At 45.6% G+C, this 27,397-nt stretch overlaps 1 protein-coding gene and 3 non-coding genes across 4 annotated transcripts; all 4 read right to left on the reverse strand.

Moving 5' to 3' along the window:
- Window positions 1-1,001: 1,001 nt before the first annotated feature.
- On the reverse strand, window positions 1,002-13,964 carry ncl (nucleolin). Its single transcript, XM_056275998.1, has 16 exons — window positions 13,808-13,964; window positions 12,817-12,918; window positions 12,596-12,731; window positions 11,848-11,979; window positions 11,135-11,248; window positions 10,752-10,892; window positions 10,572-10,661; window positions 10,265-10,388; window positions 9,174-9,310; window positions 8,898-9,024; window positions 8,143-8,282; window positions 7,549-7,678; window positions 7,138-7,289; window positions 6,521-6,647; window positions 2,577-2,845; window positions 1,002-1,733 (listed from the first exon to the last, which is right to left on the reverse strand). Exons 1-16 carry the CDS (start codon window positions 13,823-13,825, stop codon window positions 1,669-1,671), a joined length of 2,004 nt encoding a protein of 667 aa, XP_056131973.1. The 5' UTR covers window positions 13,826-13,964; the 3' UTR covers window positions 1,002-1,668.
- LOC130110939 (small nucleolar RNA SNORA75) lies at window positions 3,260-3,389 on the reverse strand. The gene has a single exon (XR_008810124.1). It is a non-coding gene; the product is annotated as a small nucleolar RNA SNORA75 (small nucleolar RNA).
- Window positions 10,071-10,205, reverse strand: LOC130110943 (small nucleolar RNA SNORA57). The gene has a single exon (XR_008810127.1). It is a non-coding gene; the product is annotated as a small nucleolar RNA SNORA57 (small nucleolar RNA).
- On the reverse strand, window positions 11,354-11,489 carry LOC130110942 (small nucleolar RNA SNORA57). The gene has a single exon (XR_008810126.1). It is a non-coding gene; the product is annotated as a small nucleolar RNA SNORA57 (small nucleolar RNA).
- Window positions 13,965-27,397: the final 13,433 nt, after the last annotated feature.

A 27,397-nucleotide genomic window follows, 5' to 3' on the forward strand; every position in this document is an offset into this window, starting at 1 on the left:
GAACCTCTGTGGTGTTCCAAAAGTATTGGTACTGCTACCAGGAACGCAGCGCAGATATACAAAGTACTGTTTCCTTTGTGAATGGGAAAGCCATGCTAGTCACATTAAAAAGAACTGGCCACTCAAGCATTTCATTCCTGGGCAAAAAAGTGTGGCACAAACCACTTGTCGACCCAACAAAGATATTTCTGCCTCCTCTTCATATAAAACTTGGATTGATGAACGAAGGTGATGGATTTCGCTCTGAGGCAGATGTTTGAATAGCTGATGCCAAGATTAAGGAAGGCATTTTTGTTGGTCCATAAATCAGACAGGTCATCAATGACAGGGAGTTAGAGATTTGCTAGTGGGGCCAGAGAAAATAGCATGGAAGGCATTTAAGGATGTTGCTACAGCGCATCAAACTACATTGAACTGCTTGACAACATGCTTAAAAGCATACAAAACCATGAATTGTAATATGTCATTGAAAATTAATTTTCGGCATTCAGACTTGGACTTCTTCCCTGCTGATCTTGGTGCAGTCAGTAACAACCACGGTGAAAGGTTTCACCAGGTCATTGTGATCATGGGAAAAAGGTATCAGGGCAACTGGAATCCATCAGTACTGGCCGACTATTGTTGGACACTGACACAAGAGGCACCAGATGCTGAGTACAAACAAAAATCAGCTGCAAAACATTTTAAGCTCAGTTGACTAACACAATGTGTCAGCATCATTATGCAATTAAACATGTTAAATTCAATAAAAATTTTAACGTTTCTCCAAATTCCTACGACACAGCAAATGTGAAATTATTTGTGCTCAGCTTGACATTGTCCTAATTTTTTGTCTGGAAGCAAAACATTTGAAAAAATTGTCCAATGTAATATACACCTTAAATACACCCTTATTACCCAATGACATATTTGAAGCCTCACTAAGAGCAAGATAACCGTTTATGACCTCAAGGAATTAATATCTCAAAATCCAGCCAGGCAGAGAACAAATGACTAAGACATTTAAAAATCACCACTTAACAAGGATTTATTCAATCATGAGAAAACCTAGATTCTCAGATGGGAAAATTAGTCAATGCACTACAAATCTTAAATTGCATGTCTTGAACATTATTGGAGGACTTCAGACATTGACTGTGCCCCACCCAAAAAAAGGTACACCTCTATTGGATTCTCAAATAGCCAACTCATCTTCTGTCACAAGATGCCATACACATAAATGATAAAACATTTGAGTCTAAAGCAAAACTAAGACAAAAATACACTTATTTTTACAAAAAAGATAAAGAAATTTAACAAATTGTTAAAATGTACATAATGTATCCTGAACGGGCATACTTTTCACAGCCATAGGGTTAACCAGACACATCTCATTTCAACTCCTTTGGGGAAGGGGGAAAAAACAATAATAAAAAAATAAAAACCCAAACTCATGACAGGTATAGGTGTGCAGCTGGGACATCCAAAACTGAAGCAGCCCTCAAACTAAGAGGGCAAAGAGGGCCATTTTGGCAAGGGAGGGGTTCAGAGTGCTGAAGAGGGAGGGGCTAAAATGCCCAATTACAGTGAACCGCAATGAAGCTTTCTGGAATGTCCAATGGCTCTGAAAAGTGATGAAACCAGAGTCCATTCAAAGAGTAAAATAGACTTTTTCTTCTTCAGAAGAATTTAGTCATCAAATTTGATTTTCTTCCCCTGAGGCTTGGCTCCAAATCCACCACCGCCTCTCCCACCTGGGGAAAAAAGAAGACTGTTAGAACAACATACTTAAGCAATAGCTCAATCCATGACATGATATACTGTGATTATATCACAGCTAAGGGGGTTGTCAGCCCGAATGGTTACCAAGTATGGCAGTATGAAGGTTATAGATAGACCCGTCCCAATTTAAACCATTTTTACTAGCATGTTCATAAAGCATTGATCTTACAAAGAAATAGGCCCTCCTGGCATCCTGAACACAATGCTATTCAACGTACTAGCTTCGGAGTAATACTTCATTGTAATACGGAGTTAGTGGTCATCGCCATTGTATATGTTGTCATACCACGGTTATCAAAGATTGCTTGATTTGAGCTATTCGTTTTATAATCATTTATAATTCTATGCATACTTTCAGACCGGGGGAAAACTGGCATGCATGGATAAACTACAGTCAATAAACGGCTTTAAACCCAACATCTACATCAGGCGTGGGCAATCTTATCCAGAAAGGGCCATTGTGGGGGAAGGTTTTTGTTACAACCAAGCAGTTACACACTTGTGTCTCCTAATCAAGTTCCTCAGCAAAGACTCTACTGGTTGATTAGTAGGATTAGGTGTGTAACTGCTTGGTTGGAACAAAAACCTTCACCCACACTGGCCCTTTCTAGATAAGATTTCCCACCCCTGATCTAAATCGAATTTCGTTAACACCAATTGATGGGCAACTGGATTGGTGCAATGGTCTTGGAAAAAACATTCTTTGCATCAACTGAATGCTTCTGTATTTAAGAAACTTTTGTGGTGACAGAGAAAAGCCACAGCACGGAAAGGAAGATATACTAATTTTTCGGATTTTTCAGATTAGCACTCACCTCCAAAGCCACCACGTCCACCTCCGCGACCACCTCCTCTTCCTCTGCCACCACCGCGACCACCGAAGCCACCAAAGCCACCACGTCCACCTCTTCCGCCACCACCACGGCCACCAAATCCTCCACCGCGGCCCCCACGGAAGCCACCACCTTCACCCTTAGGCTTGGCATAGTCAAGGGTCACCCTGTTGCCATCTATCTCCCCATCTTCCATGGCCTCTTTGGCTGCTTTGCAATCCTGCTCGTTGTCAAAGTCCACAAAGCCAAAGCTACACAGGGAAGAGACGATAAGGGTTATTTATCCAACTTGAGTCAGGACCAAAACGAAATGATTTATTACACAATGCTTTCTAGCAGTAGCCATTTGGTAAAGTTGTGGTCCTTTGAGGGTTAGGATTTTTTAAAATTTAAATCCAGACATTACAATGTTGCCAGGTGTCATTTCAAGTTATACAGAAAAACTTAAACGTGACAAATTTCACAAAATCACTTCAGCATCAAGAAACTTTGCACTTTAATGAATCTTTTTATTGGCGACAGTTCGCTGGGTAAACTGTTAATGGTACAAAACGATGATCAGTCTCCAGATGCTTAAGAGTATCATCACACGCATCCCTGTTTATTCCAAGTAAGCCTGCAAACTCATGTCATCTGAGGTCCCAGATAAAAATAGTAAGTTTTAATTTTGTTCCGCATCAGACATGGGCAACTTCCAAGATTGAGGCAGCTGCCTGTAAATCTGCGAGTTGACTCTACTTCTCGTGCGAATCCATACACCATCACTGATGGATGGAGAGGAGCTCATGAGAAGAGTACAGGGATTAAAGGAAAAAAATAATCTTGACTGGAATTTTTTTTCAAACCAAATCATTTTTTTTATCAACTTAATAAATTTCATTGTAACCTGTACAAAGACAAAATAAAAGTGGCTTTCTTCGTATCTTGCTGACAGTGGCACTTTAATGCTCTCTAACTTTCCGCCGAAATTTTCATCACATTTCTGTCTAATCAAGTTATTTCATTTCTCAAAATACAGGAAGGCATGTGCCAACATGTCCCTCGAGACATGTGCCCTCAAGAGACATGTGCCAACCTAGTTAGAAACTACCATAAGCTGTGAACAATGTCTCAGAGTAGTGGTTAACATGAATAACAGCAGTGAAAATAAAAATAGGCACTGAAAATGTATTCCAAAATGAACATGTAATGTAAAAAAGAAATGGAAAACCAGAGACCAAACTCCTCAACATGAAGTTGTGTGTGTGTGTGAGTGTGCGTGTGAATTCATGCACGAGTGGCATTTGACACTCAGGTCAGAGTGGGACTTGCAAACATAGGCATCACATTTTCAGCATCTCAGGCCTATTTTTTCTGTCTTTAGGGATACAGAGCTCACAGCGCTTCCTTTTCTGCCCCTGTCCTTTTTGGGGGAGAGCGGCCAGGGCAGTGGCTGGGGCTTGCAAACTCCTAACCAGACTGGCAGAGGCTGGTGTGCGGGGAATGTGCTGGCGCTGTTGAGTAAGAGGAGTCACCAAAGCTTTCCCCAGTTCTGCTAGGAAGAGTCTCCTCTTGAAACCCTTCCCCTGATTCCAGGTTGGGTCGATCGCTGTCCACAGCACATATGCGTTGCATGCACACATCAAGGATGTTGTGGAACACTGCCACAGGCCAGCGGGCTGTCATTCGCTTGCAAGTGTATGTACCAGTAAGCTGCAAAGAAAGGAACAATAAATAAGAGATTGGAAAAATTTTTTTAATCCGTCTTACACAAAATGCTATGATTCACATAAATAAAAATAAAATAAAATGCATGATAGATGAAACGATACATTACCTTATCAGGGCAGTCAACGCCTCCTTTGTTCCTGTTGTAGTCCTGGATCATAAGGGGCTTCCTGCCCTCTGTGGTGCTGACAGCGGCGTCTTTGTGTAGCGTGCTCATCAAGATGACATTTTTTTTCTTCTTGGGAACATATGACACAAGAGTGTGTGTGTCAGTGAAAGCAAATTTTGATGAGAGTGGCGCTCTTCCTGTGGTCGATAGCAGTGCAGGGGCAAGTTCGGGCCTGTTCTTCCTCACTGTCCCTACCATGGTGAGCTTTCTTTTCAGCAGCTCCTGACCAAGCGCATATGATGTGAAGAAGTTGTCACATGTGATATTATGCCCTCGGAGACCGGTTGTCATGTGCAACACAACACGCATGACAACCGGTTTTGTTTTCGGCCCTTCCAGTACCAGGTTTTCCTATGTATACCTGCATATTCCAGGCATAGCTGCTCCTGGCGTCACATGCTGCCCAGATCTTTATTCCATACTTCCCTGGTTTGCTTGGCATGTACACCTTGAAGGAACAGCAACCTCTGAAAGGAACCAGGCGCTCATCAACTATCACCTCAGGGCCTGGATTGTACATACTTGGTAGGCGCTCCACCCACCTGTCCCAAACGTTCCTGATGGCGGCCAGTTTGGCATTTCGCCAGCGGACGGGTCGTGTATCTCTGTTATCAAATCGAATAATTCTTGAAAGGACATGAAACTGTTTAAGGACATAGTTGCTCGGAATATAGGCCTGCCAGACTCTGCATCCCACAGACTTTTTGTAGCCTCATTGTTTGAGCGATATACTCCTGCTAGAATCAACAGACCGATGTAGGCTTGGAGGTCTACCAGGTCCAATTCTCTCCAGGTGTCCCCAAACACACGCTTCCCCTCCAGGTTTGTCATCTCCAGTATAATTCCCTCAATAGACTCTGGTAAAAAGACTAGGAAGCTGGACTTGATGTCATCCACACAAGATATTGCATACCGTGTTGGCCCTGGCTTCATCTTTATGATGTTTCCACTCTCGCTCTACTTCCTCTCTCCTGGGGGGATGAAGACCAGAACAAGGCTCCACTCTTGGACTGGAATGTCTCCTCAGGTGCCTTTCCCTCTTCATCTGTTGACTGGTCAGTCTCCTCAAAGTCTGGATCAAAACCGGTGTTGTCTTCCACTTCCGAGACATCCTCCTCCATGTCTGGTTCAACTTCAGTGCCCTCTTCATCTTGTTCTAAAATCTGGTCCATCTGGTCTGACAGATAACCGCACGGCCTACTCATTGTGCTCAGAGTAAAAGGAGTGCAAGGCAAACATCAAGCTATATTTTGGGGGTCTGTGTGACGATATGATACATTGATTAGTCTGGAAGGTGTGGTTCACGTGGGGGTAGGCACAAAAGCACAGGAAAGAGATGGGTTCACCAAAGAGGAGGTATATGGATGTGGTCAGTAATGCAGAGTTGACTGGTGTGACAGAGGAAAATGCACAGGATGCACAACAGATGAGAACGGATGATCTGCTGTGATGCCTCCTAACGGGAGCACACATTAAAGACACTAAGCCTACTGCTGGACTGACTTATGGCCTTCAGTGGATCAGCGGTTCTCTCTCACTCACACACACAAATATGCAAACAACTTCACTCACATATGCACATTTATTAAGGCAGGGCCTACACACACAGCACCTTACATACACCGCACACTATTTATTATTATTACTGCTTCTTTTTGTGTGTGTGTTTTTTTGTGGTGATTTTATTGCTATTGTAGTGTTCAGGAGCCGAAACAAGAATTTTACTCTCTTGTACTTTTATGAGATGTAACAAATGACTCTTGACTCTCAAAATCTCTTGAATTACTAGTAGTAATAGATCAGGGCCAATACGGTATCCTTTCTCTCCTGAGCAGTAGAGAACTCAGCATATTTTCCCCCCCGTTCATTTGGTTTAGGCAGTGTGCAAAAATGCTTAGGCACTGTGCCTAAATAATAAGTCTGACAAGGAAAACCCTGGACTGATCTCACACATGGCCTCGCTGAAATCCTATTGACAGAAATCTGTCATAGCATCAAAGAACTTTAATCGCAGAGAGTGGGCATTGAATGGAAACACCTGCAGACATACCCTTTAGATGAACCTGTATCACGGTCTGTGACGATTCTGGCTGCTATGGCGCCCTCGAATGAGTCCCTAAGGGTCTGATCTGTTGTGTCCTCTGAAAGACCCTTGACAAAGAGGGTTTTTGTTGGACCTGGTAACAAAGGGTAAAAAAAGGTCAACCATACAGGTCAACATAAGCAAAACTTTAGTAAACCAACCATGATGAGAAAAAGAAATTGTACAATTTCCTAGTGCGCCCACACACACTTAATTTGAGGACTAAGTTGATAAAAGTAATTTATACTCAAGTACAAGCAAAAAGCAGAGACTAATTTGGTCCAGTAAACGTATCCAACTGTAGTGTATATACACACAAAGCTGACGTTCTGCAAGCACTGGCTAAATCAGTACTTGATTATCTTTGAGATCTTATACAATCAACCCATCCATCCATCTTCAGACTCAGAAAGTTAAATTTAGATCGTATCAAGCCATGCCCAGCAATGGAGAACTTACTTAACAACCCCCCACGGCAATGGACCATGACATGAAACCCCCATCGAGTCCCACAATCAAAGTTTTTGGGCAATGTGGGTCAAGTTGAGAATCTTCATCTCCTGGAAATCTTAACAAAGACCTACCAGAGTTTCCTCTGCCTCCCTCTCCGTCTCTCCGGTTACCACTGCCCTGACTGAACTCCAGTCTGATTGCCCGGCCTTCGATTTCTGTATGGTTGTGGTTCTCTAGGGCCTCCTTAGCATCGTCGACACTTTCAAACTCCAGAAAAGCAAAGCTGCATGGCAGAAGAAATTATTAAGTTTCTTTTCCACTCCAAGTCTTAGATCAGACCTTTGAAAACATAAGAATCTGCTTATATCTAGGGCTGACCCAAATGCTCCAAAGTCTTTGATTGTTGCCATAGTAATTGATGGTACTCAACCAATATTTACTATAATTTATTTAATTTGATTATTGCATAGTTGGGTCGATATGCAAGCTACTGCAGTAAACATGAATCATATTATACAAAAAAATCTAAGTAAAGGACTCACCCTTTAGGTCTACCATTGTTCTGTGGAATCCGGATTGAGACTGCTTTTTCAAATGCGGATTGAAGGTCATCCTCTGTGGCACTAAATGCCAGGTTATTTACCACAAGGACTTTGCTTGATGCGCTTGCGGCTGTAGAAGAAAGAGATATGATGGGTCACATTAAATAGGAGATGATGGTGAATTGTGTTAAATCTTAAGTCATGGACCAGATCAGTACTTGACTATCATTGAGATCTTCACAGAGATTCAGGAAATTAAGTTTTCATCACATCTAGCCCAATTATAATCAAGGCAACCCCATTCCAGTCCCCAGGTGATATTTAAAATCTCTGAATTGCTAAATTGGATATGAAGCTGAATTACAACTTGCTAACAAATGCAAGATTAGAGAATTTTCCAGAAGCTGCTGTTGTACAAAATATTTTTCTATATCTCAAGAAGGGCCTAAATTATGTGTAGCATAGGCATCCAAAAAAAAAAAAAAAAACAACTTGTGGGTATGTTTGAATGAAGGGCACAAAGCAATAAAGAGTATTTTGGTGACTGGGAACTGAAACCAAGGGCATTTTCACAACATCAATGCTTTGGTTTACCTGGTGACTTGGCCCCCCCCTTCCTGCTCTTATCTCCTACGAAGTCCACCATGATGGATCGTCCCTCTACATCAGCACCCTGGGCCTCTTCCAACATCTTCTCTGCTTCGGCCTCAGTTTTAAACTCTATATAGGCAATTCTGTTCAACAATTAAAATACACGTTAACTTAGCCATCACATCTTTGATACCTGAAATTATTAATTTTGTCTGGGAACATTGGGAAATAGCCAAGCATTGAATATCCCTCCTATACTGCAGACAAGTCTGTCTTAAGGTAACTGAGTAAAAATTTGCGCTTGCAAAGTTCTGCTCTATCCATTCTACAAGTCTATTTTGCTGGTTTGGTCATTTTCCAGCAACAGAGACCTTAGTGAGTTCACTATCAGCACTGACTGAAAAAGAACCAGCACTAACAATTGTCAAAAGTGCTGCCAATGTTGGTTCTTTGGCACACCTACATCCAACAAGCCCCTACATCCAATAGGCCCATTATTATGGTTATTAGCGGCATCCGTGTTTATCCTGCCACGTTAACATCACAGAGTACCAAGATCCAGCCTGACATGTTTATCTTTAGTTTTTAAGCTGTAGATGTCAGCAAACTCACTAACTTGACTGAGGGTATAGTTACTATTTAAGACATGTTTTTTCCTTCATATCTGCCATTTATGAAGCTTTTCTATACTTATTATTGTATGTAAATGCAATCTAGCCTGAACACAATTTTCCCCATTGCTGATCACATCTTCTCACCCTCTGTTTGAACCATTTTGGCCAGGTGGTACCCTAATCTCAGTGGCGCCCTCAAAGATTTCTTTCAAGTCATCGGCTGTGGCAGAGAAGGGGAGGTTCTTCACGAAGAGCGTCCGTGCTTCTCGCTCTTTTGGGAAAAAAAAAAATGGTGTGAAACAAACTTTCCCACATTTCTTAAAATTGGTCACTTTAACAGGAAATCGCACGTAACTAAACGGCAAGTTCTCCAATGAGTTTTCAAAGCCTGGAAATAAAGAAATTACAGGCATTTTTTACCTTTCTTGCCCTCTTTTGCATTCTCTTTGCTGTGGGCTTTGTCTAGTTTCATCTCCTGGCCCATCAACTTTTTGCCATTGAACTCCATGGCCTTCTGCATGTCCTCCTCAGATGCAAAATCAACATATCCAAATTTCCTGCAAGAGTAGGCGCTGTTAAAGACCCTGAACCATCATGTCTTACCATGTTTGTTTAAGATAAGGTTGCTATACAGATTCCAATTAAGATACAATTTTGCTTGACAGTATCAAGGTTTTGGTCAGTGCCAAAACTAGATTAGTATAACGACTTAACTAATCTGCATTACTCTGTGCCATTATCCAACCCCCCCCCCCCACATTTTCTCCCCAATTGCACTTTGGCCAATTATCCCACTCTCCGAGCTGTCCCAGTCGCTGCTCCACGGAAGGCTGCAGACTACCACATGCCTCCTCCAATATATGTGGAGCCGCCAGCTGCTTTTTTTTTTCCACAAGAGGGACGTAGTAAGTGGGAGGATCACACTATTCCCTCCAGTCCCCCCCCCCCCCCCCGAACAGGTGCTCTGACCGACCAGGACACATACCCACAGCCGGCTTCCCACCTGCAGACACGGCCAATTGTGTCTGTAGGGACGCCCGACCAAGTCGGAGGTAACACAGGGAATTGAACCAACGATCCCCGTGTTGGTAGGCAACGGAATAGACTGCTACACTACCCTCTGTACCGCCGCCCTCGGTACCGTTACACTTCACAATGTTTGTTGAGTCTATGATTGCAAATGCATCCCTGCATACACATTGGGACTCAACAACTCCCATGTTTCTGGACTTTTGTGCCCCCATGACTTCAAAAAGTTCATTACTGCAGGTCTTAGTTCTAAGAGGAACCGTATGGAAAACAAAAAGACTATTCTCCGGGTGTGCCAGTGTTTGAGGATAGAACCAGCAGATAATACTCACTGGTACCGAAGACATAGCACTGGCTTTGCTCTACCTCCGTACATTACACACATGAGTACTGAGCAACAGCATGTATGCCAAGAAATGGAGGGGAGTGAGATTATATTCAATTATTTTCATTGTTTATTTGCTTACTGCATGTAAACTTACTTGGATCCCCCTATCCTGATGTCCTCAACCGCAAGGCTTTTCTTGGAGAAGAAATTTCTCAAAGCATCTTTGAGTTCATCGAAGTCTTTGTTGCAGTTCAAGTTTCCAACAAACAGACAGAAGCCTAAGGAGGTTAAAATTTTAGTGAGCTACATGTACCTACAGTGGATGCTTTAATATTTTAAGCCAAAAGATTCAGAGCATTTGAAAGGTGACATCACACATCAGTATTAAGTCCCTTTTGATCATCATGAACTGTCCAAGTAAAAAAAAAAAAAAAAAACTAAAGATGAGCAAACAGTCTCACCTTCACTTTCTGACTTGGCCTTCTTGGCAGCCGGTGTGTCTTTGTCCTTTTTTCCCTCTGCCTTCCTCTTTACAGGTGTCAATGCGGCTTCTGGGAAACAAAAGGATTGTTTAGTTCTAGAATTCCAATAGTGTTAAACTGGTGTTCACCTGTCCACCAAGTTTCTCATTAGTAACTCACCCTCATCTTCATCATCTTCCTCATCATCATCTTCCTCATCCTCCTCCTCCTCTGACTCTTCCTTAGCTTTCACCATACCCGCCTTCTTTGCCTTGCTGGTTGCTGGGGGAGGTGGGGCTGTGTCCATCTCCTCCTCAGAGTCTGAAATCCACAAGGTGGCGTAAAAAAACAAAACAAAAAACCCCAACAAACCCCTTATTCCAGAGCCCCCAGTGTCATGAATCAGATCTATACAAAAACTGACATCATTTTAGTCAGCATTAAGTCCCAGTTGATCATCACATACATAGCCAATACAAAAGAATTCAGACACCAGAGGGTCATAATGACAATGGTAAAAAATAAAGGCACTGCCATTCCTCTACAGATGCCCCTGGTCTCACCATCATCATCATCTTCATCGGATGACTCCTCTTTAGCAGGCTGGGCCTTCACTTTGGTTTTGGCAGCAGGAGTAGCTTTCTTGGGAGCTGGGGCCTCCTCTTCTGATTCCTCATCTGGAAAAAAAGAAGAAATCTCGACAACATTTCTTTAAAACATGCTGGGGTGGTTTTTCTAAAGCAACTCCCCATTTGTTCAACTCCCATGTCTCTTCTATGTCTCAGTATACCAGCGTTTGAGGATAGGACCGGCAGACAAGAACACACCGGTACCGAAGACATAGCGCTGGCTTTGCTCTACCTCCGTACATTACACACATGAATACTGAGCAACAGCATGTATGCCAAGAAATGGAGGATGCAATATGTCGGTGTGGTTTTTGCATCTTCACAAAAAAGAAAAAATTGCCTCATTTAATCACATTGCAGTTATGTCATTTTACTGGAGTAAGATGGGGTTACGTTGATCTAGTGTTCATGGTACACCTTCCTACATGTAAACTTAAAACGACAAGCTAAGTGTTGTTTTTCCTTTCTAAAGGGGACAGATTACTTGTAAATGGGATCAACTTTAACATCAAAGTGTTTAAGCAAGGAGAAATTTTACTTTTACGCAAGTTTTCAGCTTCGTAATGACCATTATCAGCAAAATATGCATGATTCTGCTTAGGTACATTATCCAATTCATTAAAACCCAGAAAAAAAGTGACTCCTACCATCATCATCCTCATCGTCCTCAGATTCCTCAGTCTTTAAGGGAGCTGCCTTGGCCGATGTGGCTTTAGCTTTTGCCGGTGTGGCTTTTGCAGGGGCCTTTTTTGGTGGCGGGGCTTCTTCTTCAGATTCCTCTGAAGGGCAAAAGACAAAACGTTAGGCAACAGATTATGATATTGCAGATCAAGGGATCACATATAGCTGACCAGTGATGCACAAAGCTTGAGGGATAACCCGGCAAAATAGCACAGAACTTCAGATTTAAATCATTAGTATCCTTAAGAGAACATTTATTCACCCATTTTGGTCACCGATGCTGCCTTAGACCTTTTCATATATTGACCTAAATAAACCATTAACATTCTGGCACAAAAATTAGCGTTGAAATATTTATTTGGTGAAGTCAAAGAAGGTTGAATCAGTTCATCTGGACACCTTATTGACAGATACGTTTCATCACTCATCTAAGTGACCTTTTCTGTCTAAACTGATGGGAGTGAGGAGTCAAGTCAAATCAACTTTATTTGTATAGCCCAATATTACAAATTAAAGAGACCATCTATGTTAACAGGGAATAATCCCTGAAACGGGGGGGGGGGGGGGGCTAAGAGTACATCTGTCGCCACCTTACAATGCTTTGAGCATGCATCAAGACTTATTGGTAACGTCTAGATAAGGCAATGGTATCCAAACTCTTATATTTGACTTCGCAATAAGTCAAAAAATATTCCATGGTTTTGTATCACCTACCAGAATCACCATCTTCATCGTCGTCATCATCATCATCATCATCTTCGCTCTCTGCCTTTTTTGCCGCTTTACCATTTTTTGTGGTGGCGGTTGGTTTTGCCGGAGTCGCCTTCTTCGTTACCTTAGTCGGTGGTGTCTTAAAAAAAAACGGAAAATTGAAAATTCTCAAGTACACACCTCACATTATTTACGAACTGCACAAACAACTTAAATGATGGTACCTCTTCCTCCTCATCACTGCTTTCCTCCTCGCTTGATTCCTCCTCTACCTCTTTGGGGGGCGGAGGGGCCTTTTTCTTTGCAGATGCTTGTTTGTTTGCTGCCTACAAGATGAGAGCAATATAATCAGCAAGGATATAAATAATGCTGCGTATGATAAAAAGTAAATAAAATATTTATATTAATAGGTCCGAGCTCTGCGCTATTAGCATCATTAAGTTTAGCACGGCGCTTACTACCACGTGACACTCGGAGCAGGCGTAAAACCCACGTGGAAAGCAAGACGACGGAGCTAACTACTAGCCATTTTGTCCGTTTACAAACCCCTTGACTCGCATTGTGGCAGACACCAGTTTGATTATTACCCAACAAACCGTGTCCGCGAATATAAGGAATGACCACTGACCATCCAAACGGAGCGACGTGACTTTCCGAAGCGATAAACATTAACTTGTATTTAGCCGCCGCGCCATTTATGGTAACGCGCAGCTAAGATGCTAACTACGATTTTTGCCCCCACCCACACTTGCTGGTGGATAAAACAATATAAAATAATCTATAGTGGAATTTAAGTGCACGGGAAAAGAAACCAGGTTTAGCAAAGAAATACAAAATCGCCGTGTGTAAATCTAAAATCGTGCTTTACCCGAGAACGCGCATGCGTGCCATTTTGAGCTGCTCTTCGCTAGCAGGCCCAGAAGCCAACGGCGAGGAACGAACATGGCTGATCCGACAAGCGACGAGAATCCCCCAATAAGCTCCAAAACGATTATTTAGCTTCAAAAATACTTCGCCTAAACACTTAGATTAAAACACAAGCACATTTGGTATAAATCAAATCTAAACGACAGTAAAACGCTTAAATATTTTCTCGGGAGCCAATTTCACATCGCGGCGCATTAACTCCCGTGTTACAGGCCCGTTTCTCGCGTAAACACAGCTTCAAATCACCGTGCATAAACGAACCATACGATAAATCTGCGTGAGTCTTACCTTCGCTAATTTCACCATGATTCTGATGTGTGTTTCAACGTTGAAACACAGAAAATGGACGTTTGCGATGAGGTTGAAATAAAAAAAAAACGTTTTTACTGGTGCATGCACGTGGCTCAACCAACTCCAGTGAACATTGAGATAGAAAAGACGGAACAACTGGGTACGCGCACCGTTGTCTCCCCTGCTCTGCGCGTTCACGGCTTCCCCCCGCCCACGAGGTGCTTTCCACCAATCACGCGTCAGCGTGTTTTGGCTTGTGCGCTTGCGCGTACTACACGCATGCCGCGCTCACACACAGACGCACGCACGCACGTCACGTGTATATGACTGTGTCGGGCACGCACGATGTGTCGCGTCGATAATCCCGAACGCAAATGGTTACCTTTTATTTCTGCAGAAACATATCAATAACTAATAGAAAAGACATGAATAGATTGTCAAACAATGCATACTATCGTACAACACGATTCCACCACTGAAAATCATCTGCCATTTTGAAATAGCCTATATTTCTACTGGGAAAAAAAAGTGAATCTCGACCATTTATAGTAAAGTAGCAAAGTTTGTCGCGTCTTCACCAGTAACTGCAGCCCGACATTCAACAATAGGCGTCTTTATGTGCCATAGTATACAGCTGTTTATTTGAGCCACGTGGTCGTAAACCAGCTGCCACCAACCACGTCCAACAAAGAACACAATCTGAATGAGTGTGAATGGATCGATCCGACTGGAGTTGAATCCAGTATCCGATCCAATTGACCAGGCAAAAACTAGAAAACTGTCGGGGCGATGTTGTTAAGTATTAGGATTGCTGAAGTTTAAAAAGGACTTTAGGTAGTCACTTTTTTCCCCCCGGCCAACCCATATGTGTGTCCTGTTTTTTTTTCTTTTTTCTTTGACGGCAGTAGTGAACAAATCATTCTTATTCCCTCAGCAATTGTTCCAAAAAGTCTAACATATAGATTATTCCCAAGGGAGAGCATATTTGAGTAAATCGCCCACAAAACCACACAGAGGCAGTATTGTATTTCTCATCTACATAGCAATTCCCTCATTTATCCTGCATAGATTTGTTAAAAAAAACAAAAACAAGATAGCAATTGTTTTTAAAATGCAACACCTACCATGTCAATAGGTGCATTATTTTATTTCTGCCATGAACTAAGAGTTATTTAGTGAATATTTCTGATATTCCGAGTTGTTCACATGCACATAAGAAAACCGACTGACAAAGTGGATGTTTTGCCCCGTAATTGCTTCATGATTTTGAATTTACCACCTGTGATGTTCAGTATTAGGGGAATACACCTTTAAGGACACAGGGAGTTACGAGATAGTAAACAGAGCAGCCACGGGAGCGGGAAGGTAGACGAGAGTCAGTCGGATTATGTGCTTGTTCGGGACAGATTTGTCTGTGGCATAATGACAGTCTGAGGAAAGTGCTATTGCGTGATAGTGACTTGACGCTAGCCAAAGCAGTCTCTGTCTGTCAAATACATGAGATGACGGAAGAGCACAACAAGACACTAGTCTCACAACAGCATTATGCTACAAATATTGATGCAGTCCAACCTAAATTCATAAGAATGAAAAAGCATGATAGAGACAAAGTGGACAATCAATCAGAAAAATATGTCAAACAGAGCATCAACTGTGGAGGCAGTCATGCGGCCAGGAGAGACAAATGCCCAGCTTTTGGTCAACAGTGCAATGCCTGTAAAAAATGGAATCACTTTAAAAGATGTTGTAGATCTGTACAACAGGGCCACAACAAGCTAAAATTCAGGAGAGCTGTTCACCAGATTGAACCTGAACAAGCTGATAATATTGCTGATGATACATTCTATGTTGATGGCCTAACACTGCAAAAAACTGCTGATTCACCTGATGTACACGTAATTGAAAAAGATGAAGCTTTTGTTACTGTACATGTAAATGGAAGTCCAGTTGAGCTGAAAGTCGATACCGGTGCTATGTGCAATGTCCTGTCAATTCAGACATTTGAACAGATAGAGAGAAATGATCAATTTGAAGTAAATATGAAACCCATAAACCTTGTTGCATATGGGGGCAGCAAAATTAAAACTGTTGGTCTTGTTGGGCTGCAGTGTCACCTAGAGGGACAAACACACACATTGCTGTTCTTCACTGTTCATGAGGATGTTTTGCCACTGCTTGGTCTACGTGCATGTAGAGAGATGGGACTTGTCTCATTCAGCAAAGATGTTCATCAGTTAGGTCCTACTGATGATGATCTTACACCGAATACAGCGACCTCTTTTCAGATGAGCTTGGGAAACTACCTGTGACTTACTCCATGACACTTGATCCAGAGGTGAGACCTGCTGTTCGTCCTGCACATCACATTCCTATGGCTATGAAAGATAGAGTCAAAGCTGAATTGATCAGAATGCAGGAATTAGGTGTCATCACCCCAGTATCTGAGCCAACTGACTGGGTGTCATCAATGGTTGCTACACACAAAAAGGACAAGCAAGAAATCAGAATATGCATAAATCCAAGAGACCTTAACTCTGCTCTAAAAAGACCACATCACCCCATGCGCACTGTAGAGGAAGTGGCTGCACACATGTCAAATGCAACTGTATTTTCAGTTCTAGATGCAAAAAATTCATTTTGGCAGATTCCTCTTGATCACAAATCCTCAATGTTAACCACTTTCAGCACCAGTTTTGGTCGTTACAGATTTCTGCGAATGCCCTTCGGACTTAACTCAGCCAGTGAGGTCTTCCAGCGCTCCATGGAACAGATTTTTGCTGGATATCCCTGTGCAATTATAGTGGATGACATACTCATTGGTGGTAAGACTGTGGAAGAACATGATGCTAACTTGAGAAAAGTGCTTAACCGTGCCAGAGAGGTGAACTTGAGACTCAATCCTCTCAAGTGCAGGTTCCGGCTGAACCAGGTCAGCTATGTTGGTCATGTTTTCTCCAGTGAAGGCCTCAAGGCAGACCCCTTCAAAACAAAAGCGATCAGTGAAATGCCAACACCAACAGATGTTCCAGCTTTACAAAGATTTCTCGGGATGGTTAACTACCTTGGAAAGTTAATTCCCAACTTTAGTGAGCTTACGGCTCCACTACGACAACTAACACACAAGGACACAGTATGGACATGGCATGAGCAGCAGCAAAATGTTTTGAACAGCTAAAAACACACGGGTCTAGTCCACCAGTTCTGTCATACTACGATGTCAGTAAACCAGTGACACTCACATGCGATGCTTCACAGTATGGACTTGGTGCTGCATGTCTGCAGGGAGGAAAACCTGTAGCCTATGCTTCACACACATTAACTGACACTGAAACTAGATACGCACAGATTGAGAAGGAGCTGCTAGCAGTAGTTTTTGCATGCTCTGTCTGACTAGACGAAGCTGGTCTAGTCAGTCTAGTCAGAAAGGCACGAACTGAGGAAGCCTCATGGATGAGAGGCGGAACGTCTTCACGGATATATACCAAGTCCAGTGGCACTTGATTCAACTCCTTTGGATAACCATGACCTGGATGAATGAGGACGTTCACAGACTTTATTACTGAAGCCATGATAAACATTATTGTTCAGGTAGATGACCCTCATGTTTTGTTTCACATGTCTTTCAAATTCCCGTCTCTGCGTGAGTTCAATTACGGACACTGAAAAGGCACGTTTGTCACTACTTCTACGTTTGCCACACTGGTGTCAGGAGTGGGATAGCAGCCAATACCCACAAACTGAAGATGGCAAAGTCAAGAAGAAATTTCGACGTGGAGCTCCGTGAGATGGAGGACTTCATTGGGCGCCTTGAAACAGAGCTTTCCCTGGGGAAGAACATCGACGTTCGGGAGAATATGTCCCGCGGAGGAAAGGCCAACGGAGCCAGCGCTCCCCATCCTGCAGGGCCCGGCACGATCGGCCAGTTTAGCGGCTCGGACGCGGCGACCGCTGCCGAGAGGTCGCGGCCCACTCTGACTTCATCCCCGACCACATGTCCGCCGGCAACTGCCGGCCGCCGGCGGCGCCGCCCATCCACTACCAACAGCCGCCATTCCGCCTCCGCCATTACGTCAACGGTCACTGTCACCACTTCGCTGACCAAGTCACTACAACCCTAGCACCCCCTGCTAATGCGATGCTGCCATTCCCAAGGATCTTCAAGCTCCCACGGTATGCTGGCATCACGGCCCTGGAGCCATACCTAGCTCAAGTAAAACTGACAGCGAGGCACAACCAGTGGAACACCCAAGACACTGCTGCTCATGTTGCCCTGGCGCTCGAAGGGAATGCGCTGCAGGTATTGCTTGACCTTACGCCATCAGAACAGCGGGATTACGAGACACTGGCCGCTGCTTTAGAACGACGCTTTGGCCAACGGGTCTCTACTGACAGCATGCGAGACCGACTGGCCCGCCGGTGCCGCCAAGAGGGCGAGACCCTGGGAACCTATGCGTGGCTACTCCACCTTTGATCCAGCAGCTCGTGATGAGTTAGCCCTGAGTGCCCTCATCCAGGGGCTCACCCCAGGGAGGTTGAAGGAGCACCTCCGCATCACAGCACCTACAGCACTGCGTTGGAAGAGGCAGAGAAGGTGGAGGCTGTGATGGCCCCACACAACCAACCAAGACCCCGAGTGCGTCAGGCTGAGGTCCACGCAGATGAGGGAGACGTCGAAAGATGGGTCGTCTGCCAGGCTCGTCCGTCACCACGCCGAAAGCAACTAGGCCGAGGCCAACCACCCTTCAGACCTTGGACGCCTCATGATCCATGCTACCATGGAGAAGCAGGGCACAGGGCCCGTGACTGCCCTGCCCCTGCACCACGAAACTGTAGCGCTCCCCAGTCGATTATATCCCCCATCGAGAACTCTTCCCAGATCGGCATGTGGGCCATGCACACGGTCTCTATCTTTGTTGCTCCATTGGTGGACACCGCTGCTGGGCCCTTGTGGACACAGGGTCCACCATCTCCATTGTCCGTCCCGGGGTGCTGCCAGACACAGAGTGGAGGCCCACCACCTGTAAAATCAGAACTGTGACCGAGGAACTAACCGGCATGCTGGGGAAGAGAGCACTGCAGGTGCAGGCAGGGAAAGCCGCAGCCACCCACGAGTTTTGGTTGGCTGAAATTCAAGATCCTTGCATCATCGGGCTGGACTCGCTGACTCACTGGGGGACTCTGGTGGATGTGTCAAGTAATGCCATTCACCTCGGTACAGAGACCCTGGCCCTCCGGCGCCGTCCAGAGAGGAAGGTGGGACGTATCCACATCCAGCCTACTCCACCTGTCACCACGCCGCCGCCGCCCCACCCCCACTGCCACCCGAGGTGATGACGACACCGCCTGGCCCGGCCACCAACAATGATGACAACCCTCATTGATGCTACCGTTCCTCAGACACCCTCACCGGACACTGTTGCCACCATCCAGGATCTGTATCAGGAGGAGTGCAACCAGATCAACCTGGTGCAGCACACAATCGACACTGGCACAACGCCGCCCATTAGACTGCGACCCTACCAGTTAGCGCTTGCCAAGTGTGACGCTGCAGAGCGGATGATTCTAGAGATGGCTGCGGCCGGGGTGATAGAGCCATCCAACAGCCCTTGGCCCGCCCCTGCCATCCTGGTCAAAAAGAAGGATGACACCTGGAGGTTCTGTGTGGACTTTTGTCAGCTGAACAATGCAACTCGTAAGGACTCCTACCCCTTGCCCCGCATTGACGACACTCTGGACCACATCGCAGGGTCACAGTGGTTCAGCTCACTTGGCCTACGGAGTAGTTACTGGCAGGTAGAGCTGGCACCAGAAGCCAGACCCAAGACGGCCTTCACCATCGGCCAGGGACTCTGGCAGTTTCGTGTGATGCCCTTTGGTCTCTGCAATGCCCCCGCCATGTTCGAGAGACTAATGGAGAGGGTGCTGGCTCATATTCCCCGCAACCGGTGCTTGGTTTACCTTGATGACCTTCTGGTTCATGCCACTGACTTCGAGCTGGCCCTAGAGAACCTCCGTCAGGTCTTCCAAGCCATTCGGGGGCGGGCCTGCGCCTGCACCCCAAGAAATGCAACCTCCTTCGACGTGACACCAAGTTTTTGGGCCATGTGGTGGGGGCAGAGGGTGTGGCCCCTGATCCTACTAAGGTGGAGGCGGTCGAGAAATGGCCAGTTCCGCAAAACGTCAGCGAGGTGCGCCGCTTCACGGGGCTCGTCTCCTACTACCGACGTTTTGTCCGCAACTTTGCCTCCATTGCCAGTCCCCTACAACGTCTCACCGAGAAGGGACGGGAGTTCAACTGGGACAACAACTGTGCAGCCGCCTTTGCCCGGCTCCGCACCGCCTTGATCACTGCACCCATCCTGGCCCTTCCTTATCCTAAGTGCCGCTTCATCGTGGACACAGACGCCAGCAATGTGGGGCTGGGGGCCGTCCTGTCTCAGGAGGTTGCTGGGGGAAAGAGAGTGGTGGCCTACTACAGTCATGTCTTGAGCCGCCCTGAACGCAATTACTGCGTTACACGATGCGAGCTCCTGGCGGTGGTCGCAGCATTCAATCATTTTCGTCCCTTTCTCTATGGCCAGGCCTTTCTCCTGTGAACGGATCATGCGGCCCTGATCTGGCTGCTGAGCTTTAAGGAGCTCGAAGGCCAGGTGGCTAGGTGGATTGAGGAGCTGCAGAGCTACGATTTCGAGACCCAGCACCGAGCTGGGCGCCTGCGCCCAAAGAAATACACAGCGATCAGGGGAGGAACTTCGAGGCACAGGTGTTCGCTGAGGTGTGTCAATGCATGGGGGTGAAGTAGACCAGGACAACGCCCCTCCACCCCCAGAGCGACAGACTGGTGGAGAGGTTCAATCGAACGCTCACAACACAACTCGCTATTGTCACCTCACGGCACCAACGAGACTGGGACTGTCATCTACCCCTGATCCTGTGGGCGTACCGGTCGGCTGTACAAGAAAGTACTGGGTGTACATCGGCCGCGCTCATGTTCGGGAGAGAACTGCGGACCCCTGTGGACTTAGCCTTTGGCACGCCCCTGGCACTGACCTTCCCAAGATACCCGGTTTTGAGCACCTGCGGGACCCCCAACAACGTCTGGCCGAGGCACACAAGTGTGCTCAGCAGTATCAGGAACAGGCAGGTGCGAAACAAAAGCGGGCGTTTGACGTTCGTTGTCAGGGCCGCTTCTTCACCAAGGGAGCGAAGGCGTGGGTCTTCAACCCAACTCGGAAGAGAGGAGTCTCCCCCAAGCTCGCCAGCCAGTGGGTGGGGCCCTGTGAGGTGTTGGAGCAGCTTTCCGATGTTGTGTACCGGGTGAAACTATTTGTCCGGGGGCGGGTGGTAGTTCTGCACCGGTACTGTTTGGCACCTTACCGCCCCTTGGCTGAAGAACCTGCAGATCAGTTTAGCCCACCCGGGACAGTCCCTCCTACACCCACAAGCCCTACCAACTGGACGGACAGTGGGGAACAGGGACCCGTGCCTCCGCGGCGGCGGAGACGGCTTCCCCTTCGCTATAGGGACTTTGTTGTCGGCTGAGGACAGGCGACACACTGGAGGGGGTAATGTAGCGAAGAGGCTATCCGGTTAGAATTGTGCCCTCCTGTTTTACCTATCAGTCACTGCGCTCAGATTGTTAGTGATGTTATTAAATGTTGCAAGTGTTTTATGTGGTTTTATGCGTTTATGTGATTACTATTTGTTGTGGTGTAATTGTAGTTGTCATTCTGTTGTGTTGTGTAAATTTGGTACTGACACCATGATCAACATTATTGTTCAGGTAGATGACCCCCATGTATAGTTTCACATTTCTTTCAAGTTCCCGTCGCTGCGTGAATTCAATAAAGGAGACTGAAAGGTTACCTTTCTCACTACTTCTACGTTCGCCACAATATTGTAACGTGCACGGATAAGTAGATACGTTGGTCCTTGGCTAACGGGTCGGACCCTTTAGTCGATTGGTTAACGTTGTCGCTTGCGGAGTGGGAGACATGGGTTCGCGTCCCGGCTGGGGTGACGGTCTCCCAGACTGCCGCCCGAATTCGCTAAATTGGTGTTAGAAGTGGGATGGGCTGTTAAAGTGTGTTGTTTCCCTCTACTAATGAGACTTTACAACTCGTTTCAACCCCACTGGGCTATAAACTTTAATAATAACTTCGGCACGTAAGGTTATGCATCATGTTCGGTCCGTTATTCCAGGTGCAACAACATAAACGACCCCTGTGTAAACAAGGAACTAAACAATGGTTCCTAACAATAGTTCCTATTGTTACATCCTTTCTCTTTTCAGAGTTTCTTCTTTTTTTAGAACCTTTAATACATTTTTGAATTGTCTATTGCTGTAAACAATAAAATACAAACAAAACTCTTTGCTACTAACAGTGTACGAATATCAACATTCAAAATGTTTTTCATATTAACAATGACATATATTTATCAGTTACTTATAGCTCCTAATGAAAATGAACATTACCAACGACTGTGTATCAAAGTGCTATGGCTTTTCTTCACAGTTTAACATAACCAATGTTTAAATGAATACCTCAACTTGCAGATAACCAGGTGAACAAGAACACATGTACACAACATTTGTGATTCACTTTTTTTTCCTTTTTTTTTTCATTCATGCCCCCCCCCCAAAGTCCATTAGTGCTACAGATCCATTCATCTGTGTGAGGTCACAAAGTCTTTGTATCGCTGCGGCTGCACAACAGAGCGGCCTGATCTGGTGGTAACAGTGTTGGCCCTGTCACCAGTGTCCTTGGTTTTGTTTCCTGCTAAGACACTGCGAGAAGGAACACTCTCTGAATGTCCGGGTTCAACACTCTCTAGCTGACTGGGGCTGCTGATCTCCATGTCCATAGTGTCAGTGAAGATTGCCCCTGGTGCATGCCTGAGGTGTCTGCGATTTCTCCTGATGACACCACCCGTGTGCAGCTGGACCTCATAGGATCTCCTATCGACCGGCCTCAGCACCTTGCCCACTCTCCAGCCAGTGTGGGGTGCGAGAGGCTGAACTCTCACACATTCACCTGGGGCAAGCGTGTTCAAGTCTTTAGCCGACCTGTCGTAGTATGCCCTCTGCCGTTGTTGGTTATTTTGTAAATCCTGTTTCACCTGCACAACTTTCGGCTGTAACAGGCTTGCCTTGGTTGGCAGTAGTGTTTTGGTACGGCGACTGAGCAGCCGCTGTGCTGGTGTGGTATCAGTACCCTGTGATGGTGTGTTGCGGTGGTCCAGAAGGGCGAGATAAGGATCCTGTCCAGCAGCCTTGGCTTTGAGCAAGAGTCTTTTTGCTGTCTTAACGGCTGACTCAGCTTTGCCGTTGCTTTGCGGGTAACCTGGTGATGAGGTTTTATGTTGAAATCCCCACAGTCAACTGAACTTCTGGAATTCTTGTGACGAATACTGTGGGCCATTGTCCGAGATTACAATATCTGGGATACCTTGGCGGGCAAAATGAGCTTTCAGCTTCTGTATCACTGTGGTTGACTTGGTATCTGCCAGGTAATCTATTTCCCAAAAAATTGAGAAAAAATCAACAATTATGAGGTAGTCTTTGTTTTCAAACATGAACAGATCCGTGCCCACCTTTGCCCACGGCCTGCTTGGCACATCATGTGACATTAGTGTTTCTTTTTGTTGCTTAATGTCCATTGATCTGCAGATGTCACACTTTGCTATATATGATTTTATTTGGTCATTCATGCCCTGCCAATAGACACACTCCCTAGCCCTCCATAGGCATCCTTCCACACCCAGATGTGATGCGTGTAGGCGGCAAGTGATGTCTTTCCTCAATGCATCAGGGATGACAGCGCGCTAACTCCTGAACACTATTCCATCTTGGTGGCTTAACTCCTCTTGGAATGAGAAGTAGGGCTTGATTTCCCTTGGTGTTTTTGACTTATCGTCAGGCCATCCTTGCTGCATCATTTTGATGAGAAGCTGCAGTGTTTCATCCTCTTTTGTGGCAGATCGTATATCATGTAGCCTGTCTGCTGCGATAGGTAAGTGTTGTGCCATGTTGACAGTCTCTAGTTCCGCATCCGGTGCACTCTCAGGAAGATAAGCTCTGCTCAGAGTGTCTGCTAGCAGCATGTCTCTACCTGGCACATATACTACATCTAGATCATACCTTTGTATGCGCAGCATCATTCCCTGCAGCCTTTTGGGTGCACTTAGTAGAGGTTTTCTCACTATTGTTTCCAATGGCTTGTGATCACTTTGCACCGTCACTTTTCGGCCGTATGTGTACTGGTGAAGTCTTTCCATGCTAAAAACCTTTGCTAAGAACTCCTTTTCTATTTGTGCATACCCACGCTCTGTTTGAGTGAGTGCTCTGCTTGCAAATGCTATTGGCTTACCCATCTGCATGAGCGCTGCGCCTAAGCCTGTGTCTGAAGCGTCACACTGCACTGTGAGTTCCTCATCTGGGTTGTAATATTTCAGTACTGGGACCTTTGCTATAGTCTCTTTCAATTTGAGGAAAGCCTCCTCGTGCTGTGCTGTCCAGTTCCACTCCCTGTTTTTGTGTGTCAAATCTCTCAACACTATGCACTGGTCTGAGAGGTGGGGACAAAATTTGGCTAGATAATTTACCATACCTAGCAGCCTTTGCACTCCTTTCACATCAGTCGGTGCCGGCATCTTCTCAACGGCAAGCACTTTCTCTGGATCTGCCCTGAGTCCGTCAGCCGTCAGGCGGTGTCCAATGTACGTGGTCTCCTTTTGTCTCAGCTTGAATTTGTCTTTGTTCAGCTTGATGTTCTTTTGTCTGCATCTTTCAAGAAACAGTCTCAGTTTTCCATCATGGTCACGCTCAGCTTCCTCCTGTGTTTCCCCTTGGCCTGTGATCAGTACATCGTCAGCTATAATGTACAAGCCCGGTACACCGTCCAGCGCTTGTGTGAGCTTTCTCTGAAAGATTTCTGGGGCTGGACTTATCCCCATTGGCATCCTCAGCCATCTGTAACGTCCGAATGGAGTGGCAAATGTTGTTAAATAGCTGGACTCCTCCTCCAGCTGCACATGCCAGAATCCACTCTTGACATCACACACTGTGAACACTTTTGCTTTTGACAAGTCCGGTAAAATGTCCTCAATGGTTGGCAGTGGGAAGTGACTGCGCTTTAGAGCTTTGTTCAAAGGCTTGGGATCGATACACAGTCTTGGTTTCCCACTTGGTTTCTGTACCACCACCATTGCACTGATCCAATCTGTACTGCATCCCACAGGTGTTATGATCCCTCTTTGCTGTAGATCCTGTAGCTCGTCCTTCAGTGGTTTCATCATGGTGACCGGGACCCGCCTCTTTGGCAGCTGTACTGGTTTCACTGTGCTGTCCACCTCTATTTTGTATTTTCCCTCCAGGCAGCCATCGCCAATGAACACATCAGCATACTCATCTTTAATTTGTCCCATTATCCACTGTCCTGTTGTTGTTTCTGTTGTGACAATACTGTCTATTGTCATGATGTTTTCATATTACACTTTTATCAATTTCATGGCCTCACTGGCTCTCCTACCCAGCAGAGGCACTGTACCAGCTGCATTCACCACCTGGAACTCTAAGCGATATAGCTTGTTGTTTCTCGGGTTTCTTATTTTCACTTTACATTTTCCCAGTGGTTTTAATTTGGTTTTATTGTACATTACTAGTACACTCTTCGTGTGTTCTAATTTGGCATCTGGATTCAGCACGTTAATTGGGATGATATTGCAACTGGCACCACAGTCTATTTGGAATTTGATCATGTCCTTGCCTAGAAGCATGCCAGCATAGAGAAGCTGAGTTTTCTTCATTTTCTCAGTTTCTTTTACATCCTCTACAGTCTCTGTATGCACATCTTTCCCTGTGTCAGTCTCTACTGCATCCAGTTTTTTTCTCAGTTTCAGTGACACAGGTGATAATATCTTCATATTCATCACTCTCAGATTCAGTTGTTATTTTACTCACATATTTCTTTTTCCTTAGTTCCGGTTTTACTCTGCATTTTGCTGCAAAGTGGTTCTCTCTTCCACACTTTGTGCACTTCTTCCCAAACGCTGGGCACTTTTGTTTACTTTTCTCATGCGTTTTTCCACAATATCTGCACTCCACAGTGTTGCTCGTCTGTTTCCGATACTGTGCTCCTTGCACTGCATGTACCTCTTCCACCATCGATCCCGAGATGGTTTTCACATTGTCCTTTGAGAGCTCAGCGACTCTGCGCAGCTGCAAACATGTGTCCAGTGTCAAGTTTTTCTCTCGGAGCAGTCTTTCTCTTACGATTGTGTTGTTACCTCCACACACAATCCGATCCCGAATGAGCGAGTCTCTCACTGTCCCAAAGTTGCATGTTCTTGCCAACAATCTCAGTTCCATGACATAATGGTCTATATTTTCACTGGTGCCCTGGTTTCTTGTAAAAAAAGATAACGTTCCACAGTCTCGTTAACGCTGGGGTCGCAGTGATCATCAAACTTCTTGATAACGTCATCTAACTTCCATGCATCTTTCGGTGTGTCGCCCAGTAACGTGTCCATAAATTCCCTGCCGCTCTCCCCGACAAGATAGCTGAACAGTTTCACCCTCTGTTTGTCATCGGCGTCAGCCATGGCTAAATCCACATACAAAGCAAACTCGTCCCTCCAGGCCTTCCATGTCTTCGAAAGGTTGCTTGAGTCCAGACATAACGTTTGCGGTGGTTTTAGCCCATCCATGTCACACGGCAGTCTCACGCTAGCAGCTAATGCTAACATAGACTGAACGTTGCTTAGCAACACTAACCGCTCTCCCGCTCCTAGAAACTTTTCCGCACCAAACTTCAAACCGAGTCATCCGCCGCTGCCACCATGTTAAGGTGTGTTGTTTCCTTCTACTAATGAGACTTTACAACTCGTTTCAACCCCACTGGGCTATAAACTTTAATAATAACTTCGGCACGTAAGGTTATGCATCATGCTCGGTCCGTTATTCCAGGTGCAACAACATAAACAACCCCTGTGTAAACGAGGAACTAAACAATGGTTCCTAACAATAGTTCCGCGACCGTAAGGCCATCGGAAAAGCGTATGCGCCCAGATGCGTGAAGGAGCTGATATGCTTAAGCGCGGGGACGCGCTTCCCGAAGGAGGGGGGGTGGTGTAAACGTGCATGTTTAAGTAGACACGTTGGCCGCTGGCTGACGGGTCTGGCTCTCTGGTCGAACGGTCAGCGATGTCTCCCGCGGTGCGGGCGATACGGGTTCGCGCCGCGGTAGTTCCTGTGGTTGCCCCCCGAATTCGCTACAATATGTTGTGTGACGTTTCAAGTAAGGAGTTCCAGGTTAGGGAGGGAAAACGGTTTTCTATTCAATTTGAAGCTCCATGTCGATGCGCTGGATTAGTTAATAAATTCTCCTCAGACAACGGATGTTTATGTGGATGTTTATGTGTGTTCGTAACACTACATGGTGTCAGAAATTAAAAGACGATAGCGTAGTTTCCACCTCCTGAAAACTTTGATTTCTCTCGCCCACAACTTTGGCCAGAATGGAGCCAACGATTCCAACGCTACAGAATCGCAACGAAGTTGAACAAGGAGGAAGGAGAGGTACAGGT

This window comes from Lampris incognitus, chromosome 3 (assembly GCF_029633865.1).
Source record: "Lampris incognitus isolate fLamInc1 chromosome 3, fLamInc1.hap2, whole genome shotgun sequence".
In the NCBI taxonomy this organism is placed as follows: domain Eukaryota; kingdom Metazoa; phylum Chordata; class Actinopteri; order Lampriformes; family Lampridae; genus Lampris; species Lampris incognitus.